Here is a 20,404-nt window from a genome sequence, read left to right on the forward strand (position 1 = left end):
AACCCAGGCAAGCACCACTATATATATGCTTAATTTGTGTCTATAATTCATCTCGTGCTCAGCGGTAAATAAAAACATCGTGAGGAAACCTGCATGTGTCTAATTTCATCGAAATTCTGCCACATGTGCATTCCACCAACCCGCATTGGAACAGCGTGGTGGAATATGTTTCAAACCGTCTCCTTAATGGAAGTCTTATCCCAGCAGTGGGAAATCTACAGGCTGTTACTTTACTTTGCTTTAGTCAAATGGTTCACCTAACTTATAAGTAAGTTTATATTAGAGATGTGTGTCATTAATTACTTGCTATAAATAAAACTATTGTTTGTTTAAGTCTCCTTAAAGTCCAGCCTGTTCAACTGCTGGATTTAAGCATTCCCTACGAGAAGATTTTAGTGTTATCCACGACGCTGCTCTAACACAGGTTGGCGGATAAATAGCTACATGGAAATTCAGCTGTGTTTGAATTCTCAATAACCTTTTAAAAGGCAATAAAACGTGTGTCCTAAGCACTGTCCTAACAAATATGTTTTTATAATTATTATTAGGACTTATATTTTTTGTCTTAGACTAAAGCTAAAGTCATTCCAAATAATAGGGATGAAATTATTGTCTGTGCTTTTCCAGACTCATAACAACAACACAACATTCATCCATCCAAAAACGTGTGTGATCTAAGATACATTGGAACACTTCATTGATCTGAAAATCGTAACCGAACCTGTGCAATGGTACCTACATCTAAATGAAATAAAGCTACCTACATATTTATGCGTTCTTTATCAGCTAATGTATTGATTTATTGAAAGTTAATTTAAAAATATCAAAATCGATTTGAAGTTAAATTCATACGAGCGTAATGAAAATAAACGATCAATTATTTGAATGGCATTTATTTTTTTTTAATTTATGACATTGTTTTACAGAAAGGAGCAATGAAATGTGTGCAATCGCTATAAAACGCGTGCAATACGACACAACTTAGATGTAGCATCGGCTAAATTCGTAGAACCGATCACATCCGAATTAAGTACGCTAACCCAAATAATCAGTATTTATTTCTCATGTGAATGTGATCTTTAAACAAACGTAATAACTTGTAATATTATATGATCTAATATATTCGTCAATTTGACACATCGAACATGCACTTGCTATAGCGACGATTAGCGTCGAATGGCGCGATAGGGAGCTATATCTATTAGTTGTATAAATTGACAGTAATCGGTTTCACTGAATTGCCGATGCTACATCTGAGTTGTGTCGTGCTGTAGGTTTTACGCGACTTACGTTAATCTCACAATCAATATTGTTAAATTGAAATCAATCGTCTAGCTTATTACAAAACAAATTTTAATTAAAAAATCATACTATTTACAAAACACTGTAATATTTCTGATGGCGTTAAATTTCCGTGAAATTTAAACTTTATCGTATTTCATTAAAATTTAAATAAACAAGCGAACGGCGAGGTCGCTTCAGCCATTATTTTATTGTCGATAAAAATTATTACGAACACGAAACAGCGCGGCGAATCGGCAATTTCGCACCGAATCGATTATACATCACTCGGAAACCGCTGAAAAACTTTATCTCGAGACATTAAGCTAATAAAGCATCGCAGTTAATTAAAGAGCATCGCTGTGTGGACGACGCGACCGGCTCCGACGGACCAAAAAAGACCAAAGAGCAGCTCGCTAACCTACCCAATCGGTGCCTTAATTGTTTCATACCCGACTAAGTTCGAAAGCCTCCCAACCCCGCTTGAACGCGACGATTTTGTAGCGTCTCTCCATCTATCCGGTTGAAAATCACGAGCTCCGAACCGAATCCGCCCACTCGGGAAGGTTCTAAATTCAAATTCCACCTCTGCAAACAGTCCGACCAATGAGGTCGCCGTGAGCTGTCTAACGAACGTTCTTAGGAGATCGGACGCCGCCTATTGGAGGTCGGCAGCCAATCGGAGGACGGGCGTCCATGTTCGTTATTTTTTTTCCGTCGGCCGGGCGTCGCGAGCGCGCGTAGGGCTCATTCGGCCGCGCGCCGCCTAGGCGTTCGTATCGCGAGTTCGCGTCACGATGGATTGTGCTTGTGACATGTGCTATTGATTTGGTGTTATTTGTGACGGAACCGTTGTGTGAAAGCATGATGCCTCTCGCACCGACCCCTGTGGTGGCGGTGCCATCTAAGCCCAAGATTGGATTTAGTATAGACAGTATAGTTGGTGGTTCGGAGAGGCCGAAGCAGACGTCGCCTCCGCTGGCGAGTCCTGGGTCGCCGTCGCCGGTGGCGTCTCCTCGTAGTCCGTCACCGAGGCCGTTGTTGAGACCCAGTGCGTTGCCGGCTGTATTTCCAACGCCTGAATTGAAGAGGCTACCGTACTTGGACGCTCAGAGCCACCACCACCAGTTCCTCGCCCATTTCCAAGGGGCGGCTTTGGCCGCAGCGCTCGCTCATCAGCAACAAGGGTTTGGCGCCCCTCTACCTCCACACCCACCCCCGCATCCAGCAGCGCCTGTGCCTAGAGAATCTTACCAGCTGTACCCTTGGCTGATCAACAGACATGGCAGAATATTTCCTCACAGATTCCCCGGGGGTAAGTTTTATTACATATTGTGTTAGAATCAGATTAGCGTTAGGATTATTTTAATGGTAAAGCCGGAGGTAGAGCCGGAGGTAGAGCTTTATACATCCGTCGCTACAATTTGATCTGTTTTTTTTTTTTTTTAATAATGTTTTACAATCTTAATATTTTTACTGAGGTCTTAAAAGACACAGTCAGCAGTTTTAAAATAGGTATGTAGAGACATTATACCGGTTATTTTTAATTGACAGAAAATGTGTCACCAGTCATCAGATAACTATAGTAACTAAAGTATACACAGGAAATAGTTCCTACAAAAAAAAGGTTTTAAAACCAGTTTCGGCACACATTCTCATCACATAAAATCACGTAGTGCTTAATGGTGTAAGGAATGGCTTCAAATATTACTGGGCTTACATTTTCAGTCTGACTACTCCCTTAGGTCGCTTATTAGGCCAGCGTCCGTTTCATTAAAAAAAAAAAAAACAAATAACTGTTATATTAATACTAAATAATCGTTTTCAAATTGTTGTTAACTATATTTATGCTATTATTTCAAGTTTAATAAATATTAAAATTTAATTTAATCAATGTTTTCTTTTTTAAATAACAAATTTGACTGTGAAATATTAAATTAAAAACTTGTTAAACATTAATACGGCTAATTTATATTCGTGTATTACATTATATAATTACGTTTATAAATCGTAATGATTGTAGAATTAATTCGACATTTGTTAAAAATATCATTTTTATTTATATCAATACTTTTTTGTAATACCTACTAATTACCGACTTAATATAAAATCAATTTAATTGTAAACATTAATTGCTCCTATTTTTTTTTCCAAAAATACACTAAGATATATCGCATAACCATCCTAAACAAAACAATAAAGAATAAATCGGTATAATTATGAAGATCTAGCAACACTAGGCCGCAAGAAAAAAATATTTTATCACAATTTTAAAGGAGGCTGTTATCGAAAAGTTGTCACTTCCCACTAAAGATACATACATCGAATTAACCGCACAAAAAATAGTAGCTTATCCGTAACATGGGGCCATTAAGATAAAACTTATCGAGGAGAAACATTTCTGATCGCTGTTCTTTGATAAAAAAGAAAGTGAAGATTGCGCGGGAAACGATCGTTCTTTTTTTGAATTTTAACGGCGGCCAATTATATATTTGGGAAATGTCAAACAGATTATTAAGATATGAATAATGGAATGGACGTTTAAAAACGTTGAAAATGTATTTAAAATTGATAGTTTAATTAAATTTACTGTATAAATTAATACCAGTGTTCTTTTCTTTAAATAAATTAAAAGCTCATATTTATTTATTTTACATTAAATTTAAATAATTTATATAAAAAAATTAAAAACAAAATTAAATACGCTTATTGCAAAGGACAAAAATGTTTCTGCCTAATAATCTTGTGTCTACACACAAGATTATTAGGCAGAAACAGATCTACATCTACATGTAGATCTGTTATAAAAGACATAAATGTCTTTTAAAAGGTGAAATAGGATCGAATGTCCATATTCAACATCTGTCAAAAAGTTACCTGTTAATTCCACAGTGTATTTACAAGTATGTGTAAGTTATTCAGTCCATATGTCTTTGATTAGAAGGTAAAATACACCCATGTATACATTTTAAAGTCTGTATTAATTGGAATTAATTAAACGTTTAATAGCGATTGAAACTGTAGTTTTGTTCGAACATTATTTTTTTAAATTTCATATAGTTTTTTTTTTTAATATACCAGTATGCACAATGTCAAGAGTTATACTTTTGTAATTCATAATTTTGAGATTTAAATTCGATTATTTTTTATTCTGTGTCCAATCCTACGGCACAAGTTAATTATATTTTAAGTAGGTATATCAAATTTCAATAGCGAATATTATATTATAATTAAGCGTTTCAAAGGTGATTAAGGTGAGGAACAAACATACGAATATATAAAAAATGTATTTTTAATCTATCCTTCTAAGATGTGATACATTTCAACAATACTTAACAAAATATTAGATACTATATTGCTTTTTTTTTTTTCAATATTCAGAAAATTCGAAGCCTCAAAATCATAATTCATTATCTGCATTGCAATTAGCGCATCACTAATTGTAAGCCGTGACTCTTATTTAAATAATTCATAACGTACTGGCCGCTTGTTAGGACTTAAAAAGTTAATACTTGTTTCTATAAAATAAAGTTTAAAAAAAAACACATGCGCACTACATTATCTGTCTTACATGGTATTTGATAAGGAAAATGTCATCGTTATTGGGTGAATAATAAAAAAACGCATATACAAACATTTCTATCAAATTATATATATATTTGGAGATTATTTACGTGTGAAAGTAAGTTTATAACGACTTGTGTTTTTCTAGTTCTATCATTAAAGGTTCCATCTTTATTATCATACATAAATACTATATACGTCTTATTTATTAAATTCAAAACGGTTTAACTTTATACACATAAAAATATTTATAAAAATTTATATACCTATTGCTGTTAAAAATGATTTATTTGTAAATAAAATTTATAATTCTAGCAAGCGCAATAAACTTAACAGAAGTCGTGTAAAAAGGTTAGTTAATTCCAACATACATAAATTCCTTATATTTATAAAGTGCTAAACCAGTTTTATTATGTGAAATAGTTCATTAGTGCTGTAATGGCTGTACAAACACAATCGTTTATCATTATATTTTTTTATCTGTGCGTGGTTGACAGCAAAAAATATGGCGCTCAGAACTAATCTTGTATCAATATTTGTTGTGAGTAATTTGAATAATTACTTCACCAATAATATTAGATGCTGACAAGCTATTTATATTAATGTTGAGCAAAAACTTGTAATGGGGGATGAATTGGTTTTTATTAAATACTTATGATATTTCAATTGATATCATATTTAAAAATTTAGAACGACAAGTACGGTATATTAATTATTATAAAAGTTGACATAAAAAGTATTACATACAGACATAAGACTGTAATTGTTTTTAAATTAATTTTATATCAAGATTTTCCTTATAGCAGTGACTACTAAAATATTTCTATTCATTACATGAATACGTCGACAACCGTAGGCTCTAAGCGTTTTCACTTGAGCCTGTTCCGAATTACACTACCTTTAAAAAAAAATTATCACTTTGTCCGTTTTGATCTTGCACAAAAAGTCCTCATTAAAATCGTTTATTATCATTCAGCCTAACAATGTTGGCATAATATAATCTAATTAAAAAGTTATTTTGATATATTATCTGTGACCCGCCAGCACCATTTCGTAATTACTCTGTCTTGTGTCAGATAACCTCTTACAATGTAACAATCGATTCATTAGTTGTAATTATTTGAGATAACTTAATTATGACGATAGTGTATTCAATAAACAAAGTTTATTACAATTTCAAATATTTTATTCGGATGAATGTAAATAATCTGTCAAGTTTTGATTGTCTGTGGCGTATTTTATTATTAACAAATTTATTTATTCATGTTTTTAACGTGGTACACATGGCACACAATTAGCTTCAGTATATTATATATTAAATATGTCATAGTATACTGTTGATTGAATAAATGACAAAGAATAAATAGGTTACCTGCATAATGAGATTTTTATAGGATGTCCTATCAATCTGTGGTAGCTTATGATTTATGTTCATAAATTTTCAAATCATATTTTTTTTAATCTCTTGTTTTATAGCATAGCTCCAGCTTGCCAGTATTTGTATCGTATAACTAAAGTTATATTTTCAATCCTATCATACAAATATAAGAAATATAAGTTTTACTTTATTTTAGTTTTATTATAATAATATTATATTATAATAATATTATATTATTTAAGATCAATTAAAAAATAAACGTCAAAGATCCGTTACGCAATTTATTTTTCAATGGCACAATACACACAACGCTGATATCGTTCCAAATATGAACTCCGCTCCAGATTTAATTACTCGCTACTGTTCCCAAACCCCTCATAACACTCGCCATTATCTGTGTCAACAAAAAAAATATAACGATATACGTATTGTAAAGCTATAAAAAATATTGTTCGACAAATAACTGAGCTCCCCGCCTCAATTGACTACCCTTCTAACAACAATATTATTTTTATGAACAGAATAAAAATGCTTTTTAATCAAACCGGCTTAACGCGTCAAAATTGTCGCCTAAAAGAAAAAAAAAATACAAATGTAATATGGAAGCGGTTTGACAAAGAACTTTTGTGAAGGCGGGAATGAACGCCCGCGATTATCAGCCAGCGCCATTGTTGTTCCAAATTTGATTATTTCGTAGAGCAGGATAGCGTTCTATCGATAATATTTAATCACACGATTAATCTATACATTATGAAGCTGTGCTTTAACTTTTTTCTGTAATTATTTCAATAAAACGTTTCTACAATAATTATAAACTGCACATACTTAACTATTACATGCCTATAAAATAAAGCAAATAACATACCTAATAAGTTAACCTTGGTTATCTTTGTTCCTATAATCACTGTTATTAGTTTTTTTCGACACATTATAGTGTAATTATAGCTTTTAATATGGTCATCGCTTAAGTGTACGGATAAACGTCGTCGTTTAAGGTTTCATCGATACTAATTGTAAACCTTAAAGGGGACAAAGCGAAATTAACTCACGATAATCGTCCCCTATTTATCGATAGACGCGCATCACTACTCGTCTGCATCGTTAAACATGTTGGTAGCCCGAAACGTCAAATCTTTCGTTACGCGCCTTTTTTCTTAATGACCGCGATTGTTACCGGATGTTTTTTTACAATATACCTCTAAAAGGATTGAATGGTATATAATTGGATGTAATTTGAGACTTTGTTGTTGAGTGAGCGAGATTAACAGGCGTCCTAAATTAAACTATTTATGTTCGTTATGTTGGCAGCGGCAGCCATCTTGAAACGAGATCGTTGCTTAGGTGAAATGATTTACGTTTAGGAGTCGAGAGTATTTATGATTAATTATTTTGTATGGATGCTGTGTTTAAGTGGAGTTCAAAAGTTCGTTATATTTAATAGTTGTTTACTCTGTACAACAGAGTTATAATTAAGTCTTTAACTGGTAATTGCTTGGAAATATAATAAGTGTCTGCGTTCGTTTAAAAAGTTATTTATTGCTAATGTTAAGTGAAATATTTATACGGTCAATATTATTTTAATAGATTCGAAAATAGTATTTTTCCTCAAAGCGTGATTATCAAAAATTGAACAGATAATAATTTTTAATGACTTAAGACCATCAAAAGAGTTTTTATATATTAATTAAAAAGATTATTTACACCGCGAAAATTGTTCTAAAATCTGAAAAAAATATTTGTCGACAAAGTCACATAGCATAATATATAGTTACATATTTTAATAGTAGATAAATTAATTGATTCCTAAAGCGGACTAACCTACTAATTATCTTTGGCATTTTAGGCATTCATTTTTAATTTTAAAAGTGAGTATAAAAACCAATATAAACTAGTAGTAATTCAATATATGATAATGTTAACCTATTTCACCTGTATTGATTATTTAACGTTACAAATAACTCGTTATAAGTAACGAGAAGCAGTTATTTTGATTAATTCACTGATAAATTAAAAGGGTCTTCCGGCTATAAACGTTTTATATCGAACTACGGCCAATGGGAACGTTGGAAATTGAGAAAGTTACGGAACAGCGAGGAAGTCTACCTACACAAGCATTCTTATGCGTTTTTGGAGTTCGCTTGTGCTAAGGATATAGTTGCGTATGAAGCGATTATTTGTAACGTTAAAGTGAAACGTTTCTGTCGCAGAAGGAGAGTAAGAGGCAATTTTAAACGCAAATATTTTTTGTATCGTTTAATTGATTAAGACAATCAATTATTTCTTTTTATTCTGTTTGCAATGTAAACTGTTTGCTGTAAACTAGTGGGCTCAAAATCATACATACCATTTTACCTAGAGTCATTCGTGTTTTATGCCTGGTGACCCAGTGGATTGAACACATGCTTAAGTCACGATTGGAACTTACAAGTCTGTCAAAGGTCATCAAGTTTTAATGTGATCTTTGTCTATAATTCAAGAAAGAAAACTATGTGTCAAATTAAAACTGTTAGACATTTGATAGAATTAACACAATAGCCAAATATCAGGAAACCTTAAACCTTCTTACAATAATATAACGTTTTGATACATGAATGTGTTTTTAGGTTTTGTCATTAAAATTGAATCGTAAAGATAACTTACTTCAGCGGGACAAATACATACATAAATAACATATCCAAATCGGTTTATAGAAAACTAGCAACCCAGCGGTGCAATTAGATGACATCACAGCAGAAACTTTTAAAATGATCAGTGTTTCTTTACTATATTGTCCATGTTTTGTATATAAAAACCTTCCTCTCGAATCACTCTATCTATTATAAAAAAGTCGCATCAAAATCCGTTGCGTAGTTTTAAAGATTTAAGCATACATAGGGATATAGGGACAGAGAAAGCGACTTTGTTTTATACTATGTGATATCAAAAACGTAACTAAATTAAATAGGTCGAATATGACATGACACGTGAACTGACTTCGGTTCGAATGAAGCCTATAAACTGACAGCCTATTTCTGACAGCAGGGTTATACCATTGTGCAAGTGTGTCTAATGCACACAAAGATATATTATCTATTCTCTCCCAATTCGGACGCCAATATGACACGGAGAGAAACACACTCCGAATAATTATCGTGCTATCTGAATCACGGAAATCATTAATATATAATAATGATTATTACACTGATACTTACCGACATGTTTGATCTTTGACATAATACATGATTTGTTTATGGTTTGAGTTCATTCTCCACATATAGAGAAAATAGACAAAGAAAATCACGAAACAGACTGACTGGTTCAAATAAAAAAAAAAAAAAACTACGGTTTAATAATAGTACATATCCTCTTAAACTGCTGTAGTCGGTTAAACAGATATCAAGTATTGATAAACTGAACGTCAATGGACTTATCAGAATCGTTAAACTACCAATTTATGTAACTCATGGCTCTAAGGTCACTGATAAATACGAGGGCACATCATATTTTCGTTATTATATTGTAGTATAATCTGTGCACGCGACTGTTTCAAGAAGATTTAAAAATAGAATAGAATACTATATAATATATAATTTAAAAAAAATTACACGTAATTTACATGCGTACTCACATACACACACACGCACATACACACACATATATAGAGAGAGACACACACGCGCGCGTGTTGTACCTGTAACTATTGTATATATTTCTGTAATTCTTAGCTTGTTTCATCTTATAACTTTGAATTAAAGTATGAGTGTGTTAAGGAAGAGTGACTTCTTCTGACACGGGAGCTCACGACACTCAGAAGAGCAAGTCAACCTTTGAGATGTTATTGTACTGTCTTGGTTATTGATGAAATAAACATTTATTATTTATTTATACTTAGCTGTAATTTACGAATGTGGCTTAAGTTTTTTTTTTACAATGTTAATAATACAAGCAAAGATCTCTTTTTTTCATCCAGTTATGAATTGGTATCATGATATCAGCTAGTAAATATTCTGTTGAGCAAAAGCCTTTTAATCGTAGTAGAAAGTTTAAAGCTTATTCCTCAGCATTGCTGTTATTTTTGATGAATACACTTGTGACTTTTCATTTGACACGATGTCTTTGGATGAAAAATAAACACACAAACAAATTAATCACACAATAAATACTTAGTAAGTTATTGTTAGGATTTATACCCGCAGTCTTCGGCTAAGATGCTGACAACGATTGCCGTTAAATTAAGAATAAATCATTCCTAAGAATATATTGATATTGTTAAGAATAATTTGTACTTACTATTAAGCGTTGTCAACCAAGGTATTGAGATGTTATTCTTATAGGATTATTAATAATTTTATCTATTATAATTTTAATTTACAAAACAGATTAAAAATAATTAAAACTCATGAATGCACGCAAGGACGACAATTCTACGGACGATGAGATTAGGACTCTTGTCCTGATGAATATTGTCATATTAAAAAAAACAATGACAGCTTGTAAATGTCTCACCGCTGGGCAAAGACATCCTCTCCAGTATCTATGGCACCATGCTCATCCTGGTCTTTTTAAAACTTCTTTATCAAGAAAATGATATTATATTAATAAGTAAGAAAAATGTAATATATTTAAAATTCGGTCGTTATAAAAATAGTAATTTCGTTAAACATTCAAAAATACCCTGAATACCAGGAAATTCGAAAAGCTGGCAACCCCACTTTAAATGTCATTAAGGAGTTAAATATAATTTAATAAACACGTATTTGCAATTTATAATCTTACAGGTTTATGTACAACTTTTGACAGCCGTAATGATCTCTTCGCGTGTTCACACTGAAGTTTTGTTAATTCTACGTATGAAACGGCATAATTGTCACAAGTGCGAGTTTTATATCTTCATAACTAACTGTTTTTTTAATGTTGCAATGGCTAAAGCCTATTTTATAAGGCTTATAAATCCTGGGACAGATTAATTAAAAGTTATTGAATTTCATTTAATATGTATTGTTTTAATTATTTATTTCGGAAGATGGGATTCTATTGAATTAATAAAAGCATTATCGACCTAATATTAATACTATTCTGAAAACTTAAGAATAATAAAAGGTCGTATGTCGTTTTACAATGAATCGCAATTTTGATGCTTGTGCCCTTCAAATGTTATAATTATTAAACTCTGAGTCGCATATCACTTTTTGACATTTCACGAAAGCATTTTGTTCTCATAGAACGTCCACTGACAGTTTTTAATTATGTGATATTTCAATAAAGAAACACACAGTGTTACCGTTTTCGCTATACGTAATATAGTTGTATCCTTCTGTCATAATGGAATGCGTATTGTTTTTTTTCTTCGTGAGAAATATGTCTTGATGTAATAATTATTGATTGACAACTTGTTAGTTTAGTGGTAACTGTATCTCTTCTGGTTTAATGGTCATTTATTTCCCTTTATGACGTTTGCTTTCCTTTAAAATTGTATTTTTTTTAATCATTGTAAATTAAAATCTTCGTAATGTAAACACTGATTGCCTCTTCAATAAAAGAAAGAAGCAGTGATATCGGTGTGATCTCAAGATCTCAATTACAGAATAGTAAAAGTAAATAATACATAAATGTATTAGCCAGACTTAAAACCTCTTTCATAACAATGTATTTAAACCTCTTTACTTGACATTGAATTTTGAATCAAAGTAACGTTTAAATTTAGAAACATTAAACGTTCCAATTTTAATTATGTATATGTGTAGTGTTCGACTATTGACCGAAATACGACCTTATACATTATTTAAAAAAAAAGAGGATGACGAAAATATATTAATTTGCATTGGTTGGTTATTTTTATACTCTTATTTCTATTATAAGCAAAGCTTGTCAATAACTAAAATAAAAACAAAAGACAAGCGTAGACCGAGAAGGAAACGGCTCTGAACTGTTCAATCTTTTCCTATTTTATTTATAAAAAAAACATTATCTACGGCGAATAACAATGTCTTGTTTATTCAATCATATTAGATATGTGTCATATTTTTTCCTTATAAAGATCTGTAGTCTTATTCTGTAAGATCAAACTCGTAACTCACGCGAGAACACGATCGTGAAATGTCAGCAAGTCATACGCGACATTTTATAATAACTATGTGTTCTTATGTGTTTTAATAGCAATTATTTGATATCTACCAACCGATTAATCAAATAATAAGAATTATCTGTATTTTAAAATCATATAATCAATGCCTTGTTACAAATAAATGGCATAAAATAAAAAAATATATATGTCACTTAAAGAATAAAAGAATTGAAAAAGCGTATCAATAAACATTATCTACATTTAATTTTGAAAATCGAAATCTAAATAAGTCTTTCATGAGCAACATTTTTTTTTTTAATTTATGATATGTATACTGGCACAGAGTTGCTAATATACATCACCAACCTTGGGGATTAAGAATATATGTGTTTGTTATGTGATAAGAGTTCACAAAACGCTTCCACCAAATTAACTGCATATTTTTTTAAGCGATTGGTGATGAGTGAAAGAGAAGATACGATAAAAGTATCGTGTTCTCTATCTTTTCGTGATTGAATATGAACTGATTAATATAAAGAGAATTTACTAGTAATTATTAATGCTAACCGTGGGAACGAGTAATTAGATTTTTGTTTGATAAGATATTATTTAATTTTAGTATGTGTTAAGTTGTTAAATTGTGTAGTTAATTATGTATTCACTGTGTGAGCTGAGATTGTTCAGTGAGTAGAACATTCGGATCGTAAATAAAATAACTCATAACTCTGCCTTGACTAGGTCACCTTAAAAATATATTAACATCTCAAGTTTCAGTCAATATTTCAATGATAAACTGAAAATTTTTGTAAATTTAAAATAAACTAATCATGCTTATTATAACTTTAATACTATACTTAACTTAAAATGTCATTTATTTTATATTTATGACAATTTAGGAATTGCATATTTGTTTTGCTTTCCGATATTAAAAAAAAACAAATATTGACATTACATACAAATTAGTGTTCATTGGTAAAATTACAAAGAAAAATGGCGTCTACCTTGACAAAGGATAATCTTACTGTTCTAATTTTAAATTCAATCGAACGTATAGTTCCGTAGATCTGACGAGTCAATTAGCGGTATCTTGTTCATGTATATCAATGGAACGCATTCTAAATTCAAAATTAAGTAGAAATACAGCAAAGAAAACAAATGGTTCCGTCATTATGACGTTTTAAAATGTTTCTTACTAAATTGTTACACGTGTAACGTTTCACACAAAGGTTAATGTTTAATATCATTACGTTTAAAGAAGTTTAACTTCAAAATGATCTTACATCATCCACAATCAAAAGTATACCTCACCGCGCCGACGGTAAACGTGGGTGGCGCGGTGCCCTTGTAGTAACGTCCGCCATTTGCTAATATAATTGCGTTGACCAAATTAATCGTTGCTAGTTTAAAGTGTGTCAAAAAGTTTAGATAATTATATGGATTTAGACTCTATTTATTTAGGTTCTTATTAAATTGATTATCTTTTTTTAATTTTATAGTTTATTGACAAATCACTGAATAAGTTTAAGAGTGTAAGTAAATCAAATGACTAGAAGATTACATATATAATTACGATTAATAAAAGATTGCATTGTATATCAGATAATTAAATATTTAACTTAATACGATTAATAAAAAGCGTGCGGGAGAATTATAAGTTATTATTCTATAATAAACCTTCTTTGCCACAAAACAAAAGAAAAAAAAACATGAACGACTTACAATAAAAAAAAAAATCCTCAACTGTCAAATTGAAAACTATTAGAAGTTTCCAGAACATTCCTATTATTAAAACTGAACATATTTACCGTTGTTAATACGGCTAAATGCTAGTACACACGTTACTTATCAGCCATCTACACAGGAGAACTACTTTTTTACCTCACAAGATTATATTAAGTCCGCAATAATTAACGAACATTATAATACGAAGCGTTCGACTAGCTCCTTTCTCAGCGTTAAAGGGAACAACATGTAATTTATAAAATAGTATTATTTCTTTCCTTACTTAATAATTCTTCGTAAAATATATGTATGTAAGCGGTTGATAGATTAACCGGCCGTACGTCGCTTAGCAGTAATCTTTGCTTAATTTAATTTTAATAGCCGGCCGCCATTACAAAGATACTTCGTACGAAATAGCCTGTTATTATATTTGCAAGCTTTTAGAATTTGAAATGTTACGGAGATTACGTATAATGAACGTATGTATAATTAATGTATTTAATATTTTGTATAATTAACATAAATGTTTGTATAAATGTCAGTGTAATTGAAAATGTCTGAATGTATTAAGTTGACGTTTAATCAATGTTTGTAATGATTTATAACTTTTAATATAAATAATGTCGCTTCAATAAATGGTTTCATTAATGAATTAATTACAAATGATCCTAAATTATATTTGAATAGTACTTGCGTAAGGATCTTGCCGCATTAAAATCGATATTTAAATTTAGGCACAAAAGTTCAGTGTCTTCGTCTATGTTTGACAACCATTTTTTTTAATCTTTTTTGTCATCGATAAATAAATGGCAATAAATTATTTGAATATCGAATAATTTACGTTCGAAAATTGAATCGATATTAACAGCAATCGATAAAACTTAAACAATATGTAATGTAAGTTAAAATTGTCTATCGATTCGTTTAATAACTGATATCTCTCTCCAGGTCCAGATATCCCCGGCTTCCTCCTTCAGCCGTTCCGCAAGCCCAAACGGATCAGAACAGCTTTCTCCCCCTCCCAGCTGCTGAAGCTGGAACACGCCTTCGAGAAGAACCATTACGTGGTTGGCGCTGAAAGGAAGCAATTAGCGCAAGCGTTGAGCTTGACTGAGACACAGGTAAATGGCCTTTTAAATATTCCTATTATATATCCAGACATTCCTCATTTTATAAATAAATAAACCTAGGCTGAATAGTCATGTGCTTAATTTGTGTTTATAATTCATCTCGTCGTTGTGACGGAAAACATCGTGAGGAAACCTGCATGTGTCTAATTTAATAGAAACTACATGTGTGTTCCACCATTGGAACAGTGTGGTAGAATTTGTAGCAAATTTTCTCCTCAACAAGAGAGGAAGCCCTATCCCGGTATTGGGAAGTTTACAGACTGTTGTTGTTGTCAAATTCTTTGCATTTTCTCAACATATATATGAGTAGTAGGTTACATATTTAAACAGCGTTCTATATAAAATATTTTAGTTACCTTAAAAAGACCACTCAATATACATACCCAAACTATTTAGTCGATGTTTAGTGAAACACATTCATCTCTTATTGACATTAGAGATTTGACATTCGAAAGAAAAAGACAGCATCGTTTAACCAATCACCCTCTCCCTGTCAAATTCCTGATGATAGAACGGGAGCAACAGATAAAATGTAAGATTAATTGGACGTGAAGCTGATGACTATGAGATGAGATTACGTTTTATTTAATATCCTTATTTTTTATATTTACATCTCTAGTAGTCGCCTGCGGTTTCGCTCGCGTTTAGGGTTGGGTAGCCTATGTCCTTTCAAACTCAAACTTAAATATCTTTATTCAATATAGAAGCATTACACTTTCTTATTGATGGTCAATTGAAACACTACCACCGGTTCGGAAAGAAAATATCCTGACCTGAGAAGAACCGGCGAGAGAAACTCAGCGGGTTTTTTTTTTTGTTTGTCTTATGTATTATATAAATAAACAATTTAATATGAGATGAAATAGCCAGGAGGCGATCGTATCATTCCCAAGGTGTGCTATCGATCATAAACTCATTAATTGTATAATAACCTTTTGCACACAAGCGTTCCTTAATAATTTTTTTAAATTTGGCAGCAGAGGCATTTTGAACGCTTTCTGGGATCCTGTTGTAAAACCGTATACATTGCCCCACAAATGACTCTACGCAGTCGAGTAACAGGAGTAACAAGTTTGTGTTTGTTCCTTGTACCAATGTTATGAGTATCACATTTTCTCATGAAATCATTAATATTTTTTCGTACATACATAACATTAGAGAATATATATTGAGAAGCAACAGTCAATATCTTGATTTCTTTAAATTTATTCCTTAACGATTCTTTAGCTCCTAGGTTGCTTTCTTGGAGTTCTAGTTTTCATACCAAAATTCATCATTATAAGGGTGAAATAACTCTGTTTGTCTGTCCCTCTTTCCCTACCAAGCCGCTGAACTGAATTGATGAAATTTGTACTCCAAGGAAGATGGTAAAAAAGCGTGGAGTTAATACCTGTTGACTTCCAAGCAGGATATATTAATTTAAATAATTGTATTTAACTAACGTGACTTTGTATTTTTTAAATGTTGAAAAAGAGTAACTACTGAGTTTCTTGCCGGTTCTTCTCTGTAGAATCTACTTTCCGAACCGGTGGCAGATTCACTTAATTGTAAAATGACGATTCAAAATTACTTGTAAAAGCCTACTTGAATAAAGTTTATTTTGATAGATTGATTTTACTTCTTAAACGCTTTAGTTGTTTATAATAGTTTTGTGTGGAATGATAATAATAATAATTATATATTATATACACTACGCGTGTGTGCGTGTATACAGAAGAGAGAATAGATGAGGGCATAGTGAAGTCAAGTCGTTTGACGTCACGATATAAGGGTCGATCTTAAGGGTTCTCATGGCGCGCCGATACATGTTTTACCTAAACACATATTATTATTTTCCGTTTAAACTTTTTCAATAATAATTGCTTTACAATATTGAGGCAATGTTGGTTTATTAACTTATATCAAACCTTATAAATGCAGAATATATAAATGAATTAAAATACGAAGTCTATTAATTAGACAAAGGTGTCTTAGTCATGATTTCTAAGATATAAAATTAAATTATGGGTACGTATTTTTAATACCATTGTATTATGTCATTGAATTACATAAAACATTTTAAAACATATAATCAAAAGATGAAAAAAAGAAAAATCGATTATTGATTTTATTTTAAGTTAATTAATTAATAAATAATCATATTTCGGCAGTTTAATCAATTACAGAATACAGATAACACAACGACGTAACAATAATGCAATGTTAATTGTTACTGACGTACGTAATAATGAAATCGGCAAAGGTATCAAACATTGCGTTTAATTCTAAAATTTATGAAAAAAAACACTCAATAATTACGTTCATTAGGCGTTGCGTGCGCTCCCGTCCGAGTACTGATAGCAGAAAATATAATTACACTATTATCAAGATTAAAAATTAACTCGTTAAGGCTTTATATAAGATTTCAGATATCATACTAGCTACGTACTGATTCACTTGAATCACTACTAAAGCCCTTTTAAGGTCATTTTGATATTCGAATTTTGAATTGATTGATACTTATTTTTTTTTACAACTGTTTTGTTACAAATTAATTACTATATAGGATTTGGAGCATAGGATGTTAAATAAACGCTCTTTGTCACACAGTTGATTTAAAAAAAAATCTTACGGTAACCGATTCGTATCTTCTGACATAATTTATTTTGCGTATTTCTAACCTACTGACTTTAGATGCATTAGAGATTATCTTCATATCAAATATACATTTCTTTTTCAATCTAGTGTCACTAGTTAAAAATCTTAATGACAATAAGGCCATTTCCCAACTATAGAATATCGGTAATACGTATATTTTTTCTAATGTAAAGTTGTAATAAAAACATATAATAAAATGTTTCTGCGCACCATACCAAAGACACGCCCGGGTGTGGCCGGCGATTATTAGCCCAGTTTCTACAGCATTGATATTATTTACAGCTGAATGCAAACGATGATTGCAAGAGTTTCACATTTAGTGCATATTTATGTGGGTCACATGTTAACTTAAATTTTATACAATATTATATCTTATTTATTAGTACCTTAAGCCGATTTTCGTCCCGGTGGTTATAGGACGATAGGACATAGAAAGTCAGTTATGGTCCATTAGAAGTGCTCCAGCTATAGATGTGAAAAAAATTAAAAAGGATTCCTAATTTAAATTTAATAAATTGTTGCGAATTAACAATGAAATAATTATAGAAAATGGAAATGGTTACTGGCTGGGTAGAGAGCGGCACTATGGCTGTATATCATAAAAAAAAAACGAAAATCGCGCGAACAGGCATCAAAACAAATCCTGTATAAGGTTTCGAAATTTGAAAAAATCCATTTAAATAAATGTAAAGTAACGCGGGCGCCACACTACTTGTAAATAAATCCGTCTTGCCGTCATTTCTGCCTCTGACATTACGTTTCTGATCGGAGATCTGTCATTTCCGCGTTCGTATTTAATTAATCAGTGCAAGATTGTACAATAATTAATGTATTTGATATTTCTAATTCACGTTTATCTTATCTTAGAATTAATGCGCCAATTTATGTTATCATTTTATAAATTCCAATTCATTTGTTGAAGGTATGCCTTATTGATGTTTAAAGTAAAAAATACCACCATTTCTGTAAATTCCGACGGGTTTCTTTGTCAGAGTATATTATTATTTTTCAATACGATGCCAAGACGTCGTTTCATTTCCATAATCAATATCTCATAAGCTATATAATAATAGTTATATATAATATATTTCAAATATATTTTTTATTTTCACCCGATGTGACTTCATTTCCGTGTCAAAAATATAATATAATAGTTTTAAAATATAATTTCTATTTTTACCCGATGTGAAGTCATTACCGTGTCATACGTTTCTTTTGTGAAACAATCTGTGCCCTATTGTCACAAATAAAAGCCAAAAAAAGAGAAAAGTACATTTTATTTTCATTAAGATATCCTAAACTTAGTTCTTATGCGCAACTGTCTTTTATATTATTGTCATAATTAAAAGAATAAAATAAAATATATATATTTTTTAAGAATTGTTATTCCAGTCTTGCTTGACAAGCCAACCTGTCATTACTACGTCAACAGCTTGAATTGCATGTGATTTAAAGATTTTATATTTTTAATGTTGGTATTATATTATTTTTAATGTTGGCAAATGTTTTAATTACGTATAATTTGAAGTATAATTGGTTGTTGGACATAAGGATTTAAAAATGATAGCTATCTCTTACTCAGATTGAAATTATTTATTCATGAAATTATATTCTTTAATTAGAAATTTAATTATTATTGTTACGACCGACAAAATTAAATCCTTAAAATATGGTTGTATTTTAGACGTAAAAGATTCTCATCAATAGATAAATTTTAAAATTACTTATATTTAAATTTTTTGTGAATCCACGTGTATCAAATAATCCGCATTGGAACAGCGTGTAAAGCACCAAACCTTGTTCTCAAAAGAGAAAGGAGGGTTTTGCCCAGCGGTGGGTTAACAGGCTGTTATATTTTTGATTCATAGAACACTGAAAAATTAAAATCGGTTTCCAAATTCCAAACATCACTGATTCCTTAAATAAATGAAAATATTTTCGCTTAATTGAATCCACTCTTACTTAATAGTGTAGATCAAGTTCAATACATAATTTTAAAAATACTTAATCATATCAACGACTAATCCGCCATCTTGTTTAAGATTTTGGCGCTATTATCCAGCTGAATGAGTAGTTTTGCTACGAATCGTCGAAAAAAAAAAACAATGAACAATATTATATATTAATATTAACGAAATATCTTCTACAATATTATTAAACAACTATGAGATATATTTTATTCGTATAATATGTCATATTAAACGTTACATACAAGCAATATTTGTTATTTAAAAGCATTATATTATAATGTTACAAGTTTATTTTATAAAGATGTCGTAAGTATATTTATTACAGCTATTTAGTGGTGTGCGTTTAACATTGTAAGTGTTGTCATTCGATAGTGATGTATTTACAACAGAATGGGACATTATAAATAGACAAACATCGGTTATAATGTTATCGTGAATTTATTAGCTGCATTAATTCTAATGACCATGTGTGGAGATGACATTATTATTTATTGAGGTGTTAAATGGAACGTTATAATTTTTATTTAAATAGTTTTTTTTAAATATACAAATAATTTTGACAGCTCATTGACATCCTTATTATTTGACGTTTATTTTTTTTTAAGAAGGATAATTTGAAGTACAGTAAGGAAAGGGTAGTTTTTTATTTTGATGTTGCAAGAACTTACTCTTTCCTTAC

General features: G+C 31.0%; 1 protein-coding gene across 1 annotated transcript in view; it reads left to right on the forward strand.

Moving 5' to 3' along the window:
- The first annotated feature begins 1,992 nt into the window (after positions 1-1,992).
- The window catches only part of LOC124539847 (homeotic protein empty spiracles-like), a 32,666-nt gene continuing 14,254 nt past the window's right edge, over positions 1,993-20,404 (forward strand). The window contains exons 1-2 of the mRNA XM_047117204.1: positions 1,993-2,596; positions 14,937-15,109. Of these exons, the coding sequence (XP_046973160.1) occupies positions 2,146-2,596; positions 14,937-15,109 (624 nt within the window). The 5' untranslated portion in view covers positions 1,993-2,145. The remainder of the gene's footprint in view (positions 2,597-14,936; positions 15,110-20,404) is intronic.

The sequence above is a fragment of the Vanessa cardui genome, chromosome 23, assembly GCF_905220365.1.
Source record: "Vanessa cardui chromosome 23, ilVanCard2.1, whole genome shotgun sequence".
Lineage (NCBI taxonomy): Eukaryota > Metazoa > Arthropoda > Insecta > Lepidoptera > Nymphalidae > Vanessa > Vanessa cardui.